Source organism: Ochotona curzoniae, unplaced genomic scaffold (assembly GCF_017591425.1).
Source record: "Ochotona curzoniae isolate NIBS_2020 unplaced genomic scaffold, NIBS_Ocur_1.0 scaffold_4505, whole genome shotgun sequence".
NCBI lineage: Eukaryota > Metazoa > Chordata > Mammalia > Lagomorpha > Ochotonidae > Ochotona > Ochotona curzoniae.
Genome location: NW_024467118.1, coordinates 30,984,297 through 30,996,290, shown reverse-complemented (window position 1 = coordinate 30,996,290; position 11,994 = coordinate 30,984,297). Strand labels below are relative to the sequence as shown.

General features: G+C 46.5%; 1 protein-coding gene across 1 annotated transcript in view; it reads right to left on the bottom strand.

The window, feature by feature from the left end:
- Positions 1 to 8,034: 8,034 nt before the first annotated feature.
- The window catches only part of PINX1 (PIN2 (TERF1) interacting telomerase inhibitor 1), a 77,737-nt gene continuing 73,777 nt past the window's right edge, over positions 8,035 to 11,994 (bottom strand). Inside the window, exon 7 of the mRNA XM_040965864.1 lies at positions 8,035 to 8,781. Coding sequence (XP_040821798.1) covers positions 8,278 to 8,781 — 504 coding nt within the window. The 3' untranslated portion in view covers positions 8,035 to 8,277. The remainder of the gene's footprint in view (positions 8,782 to 11,994) is intronic.

Below are 11,994 nucleotides of genomic sequence, written 5' to 3'. Positions count from 1 at the left end.
TCCCCACATCCGGGACCTGGGAAGGGCTGGAGGCTGGGTGGGGCTTCTCCCCCTTTACCCCAGATCTGGAAAAAAAAAAAAGCAATGATGTGAAAACAATAGTCTTACCCACAAAAAAAATAAATAAATAAAATAAATCTTGGGAATAAAATCAAACAGCATTCTTTTCTAACAGTATAGAAAAATGTAGGAATAAAAGAAAATGAATTAATTTGCTTGTTCAAAGTTACTTTTTAAACTTGTGGTGGGGATACACGCCATGCTAGGTGTAGCAACACAGTGAAGTTAAGCTTCTCTTGTGAAAGGTTTTGAAAAAGGTATTAGGTAGCACTAGGAAAGCACAGCAGGGGTACCTAACCCTGACTAAGAGCAGCCAAGAGAGCTAGGGGCTGATCAGCTGATTCTTGGATGATCGATATACTGTGCTTTCTTCCCCCAGCACGTTCAATGTGATCCCGGAGAACAGCTGAGCAACTCTATAGCACACAAAGAATGGTGGGAGCTTTGGACTTAGGCAGCTGTGGGCTCCAGTCCTGGCCTGGCTACTTGCCGACTGGGTAAGCACGAGAAAATGCCAATCAAGCAGAATCTCATTTTTATCACATCTAGAATGACAGTAATCATAATTACTCACAGGTTTCTGGGAGGGTAAATGAGGAAATACTTCTGGAGCATCCAGATCAATAAAGGATAATCATTAGTGCCTGATAAGACGACATGCATGGCAGCAGTCACCTTCCCTGGCTGTCACCATAACCTTTTCCTCTCCCCTGTGCAAACACTGGGCAAGGGGAAAGCAGGGACCGAGGTCTCTGACACAGAAGCCTCAGCGGGATGGACAGCTCTTCCCTGCGGGACAGAAGGACCCAGCCCAGAGGCCCCCAGAAGCCATGCAGCTCCTTTCCTTCTGTTGTGGGCCTACACTATATTACCATCCTGATTTGCACCTATCTGATGAAATTTCTAAAGGTCCTTCCTGTTCAAAAATCCAAGATTCATTTAGTAAAACTCATACCTAAAAATGTAACTCCATCAAAGGGGTTCAAGTTCAACCTTGAGTTTCCCTCTCAGCATTCCCACCCAGGCAGCCACACATCAGTGGTTCTGCTTCCTGGCAACACCAAACAAGTATTCCCTTGGCTCATGAGATCTTTTAAGGCTGACATTTTCCCTTTTATTTGGATATACAAATTTGTGAATTTCCAAAAGAAGCAAATGGTTTTGTTTTTCCAGTGTTCATGATCCTGGGAAATAATGGTGGGCTCTTGAGGGTTGGACCCATGTCTGGGTCACTCTGTATTCCCAGTCTCTGGCACAGAACCTTAGTCATTTAAACTCATCCAATGATGTGTTCCCATGGCATTTTCTACTTCTTTTTGCGAAATACAGTTTGTATGAAGCTACCTTAGATACTGGCATGGACTAAATCACACATGAAGTGTTGCCAGCCATATCTGTATGTACTGGCTACATGCCGTACCCAAAATGGCGCCGGCCAGAGAAGCCACATCTTGGTGTTTGGTGCAGAGTCACGTAGCCTTCGCAGTACTGCGCAGGCGCCTAGCGCATGCGCAATGAGCTGCGGCGCGGCAGGCATGTAAACACTGGGACTGACGAACCCAGTCGCCCAGAACCCTGCGTAATCATGACGCCGACCTATCATCGGCGGAGGCGGGGCCAGACAGCACATAAGAGCAGAAAGCCTGCCGGGATCCGAGCCTCTTTCCGCTTCATGTTGCTGTGCACAATAAATTTTACCGCAGAAGGCTTCGCTCGCGTCTGCGTCTTATTGCTGGGCGGTAAGACACGTGGGCGCGACAATGAAGCAGAATAAGTGAAAATCAGTACAACAAAACTCACACACCATCTCTATTAACTTTCAAGCAGCAAAAAAGGTGTGTTGGAGCCCAGAAAGATCTGGTGAGGTGGACAGTCCCTGCCACTTTCTGAACTGGTTCAGGCACTCAGCAACTCAATCCTACCTGTAAAATGAGGGATATTATAGAGAGGGCACTCACAGGGCCGAGGTGAGCAGCCCTTAGCTGAGGGATGAACTCCTGGAAGGATCCTCTGAGTGGGAAACCCACCAGCATACTCCTGTGTCCAGAATCTGCTTGTCCTCCCTTTTCCAGATTAGTTGCCGTCATTTGATCATCTCTGAATGGCTGTGCTTTGCCCCATCATGGCAGGATTTTGTAATCCCTCCAGGCTAAATTGCAACAGCCTGCTTGACATGGGGCTGCCAGGAGTCCCAGGCCAAGGCAGGATCCTAAAGCCTGTCACCTGAGAAGTCTGAGTCAATGTAACCACACCTCAGCCTGCCCCAGGGAATGCTCACAGGTTACCACCCCTGGTAGCCAGCCCTAAGTCCTCCTGGGACTCTGCTGTCTTCAGGATGACCTGACCACACCTTGCAGCATCTCACTCTGCAGCCTGCCCATCCTGAGCCAGTCGCCGGAGACCAGAGTACTGGGACCATAGTGCCAGGCTACCCTCGTCTGCCAGTGGATGTTGGCCTACCTGAATACGCCTGGGCTCCCACATCCCTTGAGAGCTTTTTTTCACAGCGAAATTAAGAGGTAGGCTCAGAGATCTCCCATAGCCACTGTGCCTCCACAAATGCTCCTCCTCCACTGCACGGCTCCTCCGTTGATGTCCCACTCTATGCAGAGTGGTCTGTTTGTGATTACACATGCTCCGGCATCCACAAAGCATTGTCATCCAGAGGCCGCAGTTCACAGCAGGACCCTCCTTCCATGTTGTGTCTCGTCTGCACTCAGATGCCTGCATAATGACACACATCCACTAGAATAGCTTCACTGGGGACAGTTTCACTGCTCTAAAGACCTTCTGGAGAGCCTGCTGTGAGGGAAAAAGAGCATGTGCCCACTGTCAGGTGTTTTGCTAGGCCCATATTTCATTCACTCTTACAGTCATCCTTTGAGGAAGGGAGATTTAAAACTAAGGGCCTGGGAAGGGTCATTGGAGATCACAGTGGTCCCGACAGTTTCAAGGAAATCGAGAGAAACTCACAATCAAGTTCTTCAAGTCAGTCAGGTGAGGAGGTCTCACAAAGACTGGATGCAGTGTTGGGAATTCAAGGCAAGCTCAAGGATGGCCTGTGGTTTTGGCGTCCCTGGCCTCACCTGACACCCACCCTAAGATATACTTCGAGCCTCAGAGCACACATTCTTGTCTTGGAGTAGCTGTTCATTTGTTATTCATTTGAGTCCGACTAAGTGCCAAGTATCTTCTTGGGTGTCACTTGGATATAAAGATTAATGTTGCCTTCAGGAGTCCTAGGGATGAGCAGGGAGTGCTACAGCACTAATTCAAGTAGACTTCACTGAGTTCAGAGGGTACTATGGCATTTTGAAAGAAAGAGGCTGGAGCTGACATAGAAGAGCCACAGCAATGGACCAGATGGACAGAAGGAAGGCAGGGGACCAGCACACCTGGGTCCTAGGATCCAGCAGAGAAGCATTACAGTGAAGTAGATTGAGGCGACGAAGATGGCAGGGATGGCTAGATCCACGAATAAGGGGGTGCAACAACCAGGCAGAATTCCAAGGAAAGGACCTGTCTGGTGGATGCTGAGGGCACACACTCCATCAGGATGAACTGCTGAAAATGACTTTTGAAGGGGGTCTGAATGAATGAGAGCACAGGGTCCCTGTGACAGTACTGGGATACAACAGGTAGCCTAGAAAGGATGAATAATAGTTTCTTTCAGATGCACTCTTCAGTGACAGGTCCTTGGAGTTGTCAGCTGGAGATAAAAGGATGAAAATTGTGGAGCAGGGAGAGGCAGACACAGAGCTGGGAATCATCCAGGAAGCCACAGAAACATCACCTGTGGGGAGTCCTCAGTGTCTGAAGGTGAGGGCAGCACTTTCAAGGTCTTCTTGCCACCTGTGGAAGAAGAGCCAAGCAGCACTCTGGAAGGGAGGAGACACAAGGGACAGTTTTATGGAGCCCAGGACAGCATGACAGGAAGGCTGAGCTCGTCTGAAATGGCCACTCACCAGGGAAACCTCATGACGCTATGAGGATGCACCTGTCAGCCAAGGTGCTGTGGACCAGCCATGATTGCTCATAATGTAATTTCTCCAAGTTCTGAAACTAGAGTTGGCGTTGCCTTAATTTTTCTTTTTTTCCTTTTCCTGTTCTTTAACACATGACAATAAATCTGTTGCTGTCCCATCCAGGTTCAAGTGGGTGTCCTTGGTTGGGTGGAGTAGGGCTACAAGGAGGTTCTCTCTCCTCTTCCTTCCACACCCTGACCCCTTAACAGATCCCTCAGTGATGCTGTCCCATCACCTGTTCGTGCAGGGCTGGGCAGAGCCTCGCTGTTAAAACAAAACCCATTTCCAGGGCACTGTATGAGGAAAAAATAACATCCTCTTGCTTATATCAGAAATGTTAATAAGGAAGATTCTAGCATAAGATCACTCCTTAAGTTCAAGTCACAGCTTACCACCCATCATGAATAACACTGACACGAACACTAAATGGAAGGAGATACCACGTGGCTGCAATAGAGGCTGGGTCCTGAGAAAATCATATTAGGATTAACACAAGACACAGTACTCTGTTCTAAATGGCACCAATCAGTGGACCTTGACTGTGAAGACACTGTCATGAATCCATTCCTCTGTCTTGATTCAGCCTGCAGCCTCAAATTGGTGCTTAGTAAATATTTTCAGGCATCCCCCCTTTCTCTAAGGACACCCAAAAGAGAAAACAGAAATTTTCAGCTGTGACTATGGCTATTTACAGAATCCTTTCCTCAGCCGAAGGATTCACTACAGCTTTCTTTGAATTTCACAGTAAAATTCAGCTCCAGCACATAGCACAACACCCATGTCTCCTCCCACCCAGCCCTACTCAGCCTTCATGGCCTGTTGCCTTTCTGACCTCTCCCTGGCTGGTTTCATGGTAGCTTTGTCCACATCACCTCAATATACTTCATAGATTTCTTACTGCAATGCGAGCAGTTTGGACATCAGCAGGACACAGGACTCATTTGTTCACTGATAATCGAGCACTAGAGAATCACATACTGCAGCACACAATCTGACCTCCACAGCCACACACGCCAGCACAAAAGACTCCAAATTGCAGTGGCTGCAGAACCTGTGAGATAAACAGGGTGGCAGGCGGCAAGGAAGTTCTTACTCAAGTTCAAACAGCAGTGCCTGCTGGTCCAAGGCTGAGGGCTGAGATCACTTGGCCAGATTAGGCCAAACATTTCTCTGATGCCGTTTTTTTTTTTTTTTTTCCTTAAAGCAGGTCTTGGCTTGCTCCTGCCAGTCAGTGAACAGGTGAAGCTGAGGTGGAGGTGTGGATTCTTGCTAGGAAACAAATGTTCATTTAGCTTTCTGCTTCCAAAGGCGACAGCACTTCCTATAAATTACAAGAGACTCTTTTTCTTTTCACAGACTTGCAAACGGGATTTAAGAGGCTGCCTTATCCAATTTCTCACCAACATCTTGGGCAAGGTGGAGGAAAAGCCATTGAGAATTTCTAGTGTGCTGTGTCCCCAAAGTACTTTCTGCAGCGCATACACACAGGACACACAGCAATCATAAAGCTCTTTGCAGTCTGCTAACTGCTCTAAAATACATCCTCACTCAAAAGTTCTCAATGGCACATGAGGCAGGTGGCCACAGAAACTGCAGGTGAGGAAGGGCAGAAGCGATGAGGTGAGGGCTGGGACAAAGGACCGAGGGGCTAGGTGTGACGTAGCAGAGGATGGATGGGAGCAGAGCTGGGTTTCTGGAGCAGTCTAACTCCATAGAAGGAGAAGCAGGCTCTGTAATGAGCAGATGGCAACAATGACCTCCCTGAGCTCTCAGAGAAAGCAAGTTGATCTGCTTGAAGTGCTTAGAACAGGGCCAGGTCCATCGGACTTCACTAATGCTAATTATCATGAAAATTAACAGAAAAGGTTGCTTCAAGACAACGGACCTCTTCACTGGACAAATACTTTGCTGGGAACCTACATTTCCTATGCAATGTATTTTTATCTTTTGAAATATGGCAAGAATGAAGATTCATACGCTAATGATTCAAATAGCATCAAAGTCTTCGAAATTTCCAGAGAATGTATTTCACTTACAGAACTAAGTGGTCCCAAAGAAAACATGTGGTTTGGGAGGATAGGAAGAAGAGTTGAAAAATGTTCCATCTTCATCTCCTTCAAAGCAAATGGTCACTTTGCTCTCCGCTGTGCACAGACCTTCCTCCTCTCAGGCTACACACATTCCTCGTGTCACTCAGGATGCCAGTCTCCAGCCTGTCCAAACACTAAGCATCAGGCTCCACATTCTCTCCATAAAGGTCAGGCTTTCAGTCTTGTGGTTCATCTGTTGTGGGAAACTTATTCCAGAACTACCAACTTCCCTTCAGCACCTCCTTTCTCCCATCTCCCCAAACAGCCTGCACCCCACTTCCGACCCACATGCATCTCACCTGTTTCAGGAATTCACACCATTTGCTATGTCTTCCTGGTTCTCATTTTCATTAGTAAATAAAACAAAGAGGCAAAACACAATAAGTTCCTGTATATTTTAAAAAGATGCTCTCTTTAAGTTTCAATTATTGCCACTCTGCACTGGATGTCTAGCTTCCCACTAAAACGAGACAAGCAGAGGTAGTTGTAAGTACCTAATGTGAAGAAAAGTGACCTAGGACATCTTTGGGGCCTTAATAGCCTAGAATTCTGAACTCTGGGAGACACAATAACCTCAGACTCTGAATTCATACGAATCTGCTCTGTTAACCATGTGTACATGTTTAAACAATTAGCACTGTTCAGTATTCCTGGAGACCAAAACCATTCACTCTGCATGCCTCTTATCAGTTTCAAGTTTTGAGGCCATGCTTGCTATCTAATGTAGGACCTCTAGAGTTAAAATCAAGGGCAAAAGGTCACCACGGTGTGGGTGAGTTTTAGTTCCTTTTACCAGCAGCCACCTATAAACCTGCCAGGGCTTCCCTACCACGCCCAGAGCTCCGACAGGCCTGTCAGAAGCAGGGCCAGCGGGAGGCAACACTGCACCAGCAGGCTGGGGAGGCAGGGAAGTGGAAGCAAGGTACAAGACAACTAGAACTGAAAGCAGGAGGAGTGCCAGAAAGAGGGCATGATTAAGTAAAGATTGAGAGCAAAAAAGCAGAGAGGATACGAGGCTTGGAGTGGACTAGCGGTCCTCTATGGCTTATACCTGCATTTTGCTTCTGTTCTGTGTCCCATAGAGGGTGTGGAGTGCCTCTGGGTCATCTGGGTGACTCGCACAGGAAGGGCTTAGTCGTCACACAAGGGATAGGCCAGTATGGGGAAGAAGGCTGCATAAACTCAGAGAGGGCACACCACGGGGTTTTAGCAGGGCTGAAAAATGTCTATCTGTATAACACTTAAAGCACACTCAGAGAGGCAGTCTCAATCTAGAGACGAGATTTGAAGATGGTATTAATTTTGTGTTCTTAGCCCCTCTGTTTGAACTGCCCGAGGACCCCTAATCATTACAAACCAAGGCAAAGCCACTGCAGGTGTCTCTTCCCCAAGACCCCACAGGAGACACATCTCTGATTACCAATACCAACGAAACTACCAGAAGCCTGACATGAGGGCATTCAACTCCCCAGCGTCGAGGCAGCCCACCTCTGGGCTCAGAGGCAGTGAGGAGAAGGCCTCAACAGACAATGATGGCCACTGCTTGGTGGAAGAGACAGTGTTGAACAGTTTCCCCATCAATACCCAAACACAGCACAACACAAAGCCCTCTGACCCAGGAACGTAGTCTTGTAATTCCTACTTGGCAAAAATGTATGGCTGGCTGTGGGACCAAAGGAACTGTCTCGATCCAATCTATTCCCTCTTAATCCTTTAATTAGACTAAGTCCTTCACAAGGAAGCAGTTTGTTATTACTGAAGGAAAATACCACAAATACAGTTTGAAATGTCAACATACATAACCCCCCACCCCACCCTGGGTACATTTGTATACAAGAAACAACCCTTACGAAGGGTTCAGGATGTAAAAAGAAATTTATTTGTTTATGAAAGTCATGATCTAGAGAACATTCAGAAAAGTTCCCCCCGGGAAAGAGGACCAGGGCAACCGTGGAGAGCGGGCGAGATGTGGCAGTCGGCGGGCATGTTGAAAGATGTACCCACACGGTCTGGGGTTGGTGCAGCTCTGACTTCAGGCCAAAGGTGCTTGCCCCGGCAGCACCTGACAGCTGAGTGGTCGGAAGGCACTGGCTTTGGGGAATTCACCTGGAACCCTTCTTCTTCTTTTTCTTCTTCTTTTTCACCGGTGCTTCATCCAGGGCAGTGTCCACTGCTACCTCCACTGGCTCCAGCAGCTTTTTCTTCCCTTTCCTTTTCTGGGGCTTTGAGGGGGAGTCCTCATCATCAGCTGGCTCTACCAGGCTCTCTGCAGCCTCGGCAGCAGCATCAGGAGCCTCAACCCCACAGGCGTCTCTGGCACTCTTCTTCTTGGCTGCTGGCTTATGGTACCCATCCTCCTCAGACTTCTTTTTACGCTTCTTGACCTTGGGTTGGGGGTGATCCTCCACATTTTCATCTGTTGTTTCTTTGCTTCTTTTCTTTCCCTTCCGTTTCACTTGTGTCTCTGAAAGATCAGCCTCTGGAGCTGTGCCCTGGGCCTTGTTCTTAAGCTCAGCCATCCGCTTGGCAAAATATTCCTGGATGGTGAAGGCACTGGTGGTCGTGGAGGTTGCATCCCCATCTGGAGTGTTGGGGCTGGAATCATCCTAAGAAAGAGTTAAAAAGCAGTTTTAAGTGTCAATGGTTCTTTCAGGGCCATGTACTCAGCAGCTGATGGCTAGCTCCTCACCCTCTCCCCTCCCCTCTGGGACCTGAACTGCAAAGCACAGGGCACATGGGCCTGAGGCTGAGTACCAAGAAGGGCAGCAGCTGAACAGACAGCGGCTACTTAAGACATTAACTGACAAGTTTTCTTGATAGGAGTCTCAGTAAACAGCTGCCTAAAAAGCCATACTCTAAGTGATGATGAAATTCCTGGAGTCAATACTTTAGGGAGAATCAAGATGGCAGAACAGGGTAAGGACGCATTTAAACAGATGGAGAAATATTGGCCAGTGTGAAGCAGAGGGGGTACATTCCAGGAAATAGGAGAAGACAGAACAACAGCAAAAGGGTAGCCGGAGACTACAGACACAGGAAAGCAACAAAAACAACTTAGTGGTGTTGCAGTGACTGATATCCCAGTGGCATTTAGAGTGGCAATCTGAACTCCAATAGCAACAAGGTGGGAAGAGACATTTACCAGGAGCTGCCTGGCCTGCTGGTCTGTTGAATTGGACCAGAAGTAGAGACAGAGCAGCAGGTCCCAGATGGGCAGTGCAGGAACAGGGTGGATTTCATAGTCTAGTCCACCTCCTGGAGCTGTACTAGGCAGCATTTTGTTTAAGGAGGCAAGGGCTATGGTGCAGGACTGCGCACGCATTGAGCTGGAAGTGAACTCATTTCTGACTCAGTGAACTGCAACAACATGGCATCCTACAGGTTCCACCCACTGCAACAACTTGGCATCCTACAGGTTCCACCCAAGACAGGTCTGGGTAGCCTTCAGAACTGAGGGTCAGCAGATCAAGAACTCTAATAGTGGCACACCAGGTGCCATTTCTTACAGTGTGGAAAAGAATTTAAAACTGAAGGGGACAACAGTGAGCTGTGCATGCGTTGAGCTCAGTAAAAACTCACTGAGCTCAGTGCACTGCACTGGTCTCACAGGAAAATAATACCAGTTATAGCATTGCACAGGTCAAAATAGGTCCATGTGGCCCTGAGACCTAATGGCCAACAGGCTCCAGCATGATCAACACCACCAACCACCAACAACTTATAGGTTCCTAATCCTAGCATCTACTCCAACTGGAAGTGGGAAAAGACTGTACAAGCAACGGTGTAGCCTTAGCACGGCATCACAGGAGATGGAGACTGGTTAACCAGGAGCTGGGGCTATGGAGACCATGGTGGAAATCTAACATAAGAACCTAGACATGGAACTTGCTGGAGGGAGTGGCACAAGTGACTGCAAACAAAGAGCCGTGTACCAACCGCAATAAGTAAAATCGAACTGTAGGCCTGAGGGGGATAGAGCTTACAAACCTGCCCCAAGAGAAGACTCTGATAACCAGAAGTACAACAACCAAGAGCAAAAGAAGAGACAGAGGCACAATGAATATTACTGAAGACTCCCCTACAAAGAAGCAAAACCCTTTGCCAACCTCAGAGTTCACTGATGAAGACATTGAGAAAATGGGGGATACAGAATTCAGAATTCAAAACACTTGTTTTAAAACTTATCAACAATGAGAAGCATGTAAAGCAGGTATTCAAGGAATTCAAGGAATATGTCTCACTGGAAATGAATTAAATGAAAGCTGATATATCAGAAATGAAGAATACAGTGGAGCAAGCTAAAAGTACAATGGAGAGTCTCAACATTAGATTGAAGAAAGCAGAAGAAAGAATCTCAGAATTAGAAGATATTTCCTGTCACCAGGGAGAAACAAGCAAAAAGCTGGAAGCAGAGCTGGATCAAGCTAAAAAAAATAATCAAGAACTGAAAGACATTATTGAAAGGCCAAATATAAGCGTTCTGGGAATCCCAGAAGTTGCAGAAAGAGAAGCTGGGTTTACAAATGTATTTAATGAAATAATAAGGGAAATTTTCCCTAATCTAGAGAAAGAATTGGAAAGCAACATTCAAGAGGGGCACAGAACTCCCAACAGGCCTGACCAAAAGTGATCTTCACCAAGACACATGATAATCAAGCTCTCTTCAATCCAACATAAGGAAAAGATCCTTAAAAGTACACATGAAAAATAAAATCAAATCAACTGACATATAAAGTAATGCCAATTAAACTTACAGGAGACCTCTCACAGGAAACTCTATAGGCCAGGAGAGAATGAAGCAACATATTCCAGATTCTATAAGAAAAAAAATTGTCGGCCCAGGGTAACATATCCAACAAAACTTTCCTTTGTCTTTGAAATGAAATAAAATTCTTCCACAGTAAAGTTAAAAGAATATGCCTCTTCCAAACCTGCCCTACAAATGATAAAGATGTTCTCTTGACAGAGAAAAGGAATAGTGCCCACCAAAACCAAAGGCAAATGCGAAGAACATCCCAGTAAAATAACAACAGAGGACTAAAATCAACGAACAACCCATTGCTAAAATGACAGAACCAAATTACCACCCATTCATATTAACCCTGAATGTAAATGGCTAAAACTCATCAATCAAACATCACAGATTAATAGACTAGATGAAAAAGCAAAACCCATTTGTTTGTTGCCTACAGGAGACATTATCTCACTAACAAAGATCAGTGGAAACTATATCTCATACATTTTTTTTGTTAGTTTCATCTCTTTTTTTTAATTTTTTTTAAAGATTTATTTTTATTATTTTTTCATTGGAAAGGCGGATATACAGAGAGGAGAGACAGAGAGGAAGATCTTCCATCCGATGATTCACTCCCCAAGTGAGTGCAACGGGCCGATGCTATGCCAATCTGAAGCCAGGAGCCTCTTCCGGGTCTCCCACGCGGGTGCAGGTTCCCAAAGCTTTGGGCCGTCCTCGACTGCTTTTCCCAGGCCACAGGCAGGGAGCTGGAAGGAAAGCGGGGCCACCAGGATTAGAACCGGCGCCCATATGGGATCCCGGGCGTGCAAGGTGAGGACCTTTAACCACTTGCGCCACCGCGCCGGGCCCAGTTTCATCTCTTCAAAATACTTTCTTCTGATTAAATTCTTCAATGACTCATAGATCATACAGTAGCATCATTTTCTTCAAGAAGGTTCTTGATTTTCTTTTCTTCAGCAACACATTAGTCATTCAGTAGCATGTTATTTAACTTCATGGCATTGCTAATTTTTTTTCTTCCTGTTGTTGATTATGTTTTGTGGCTTTTCATTTAAGGGGATGT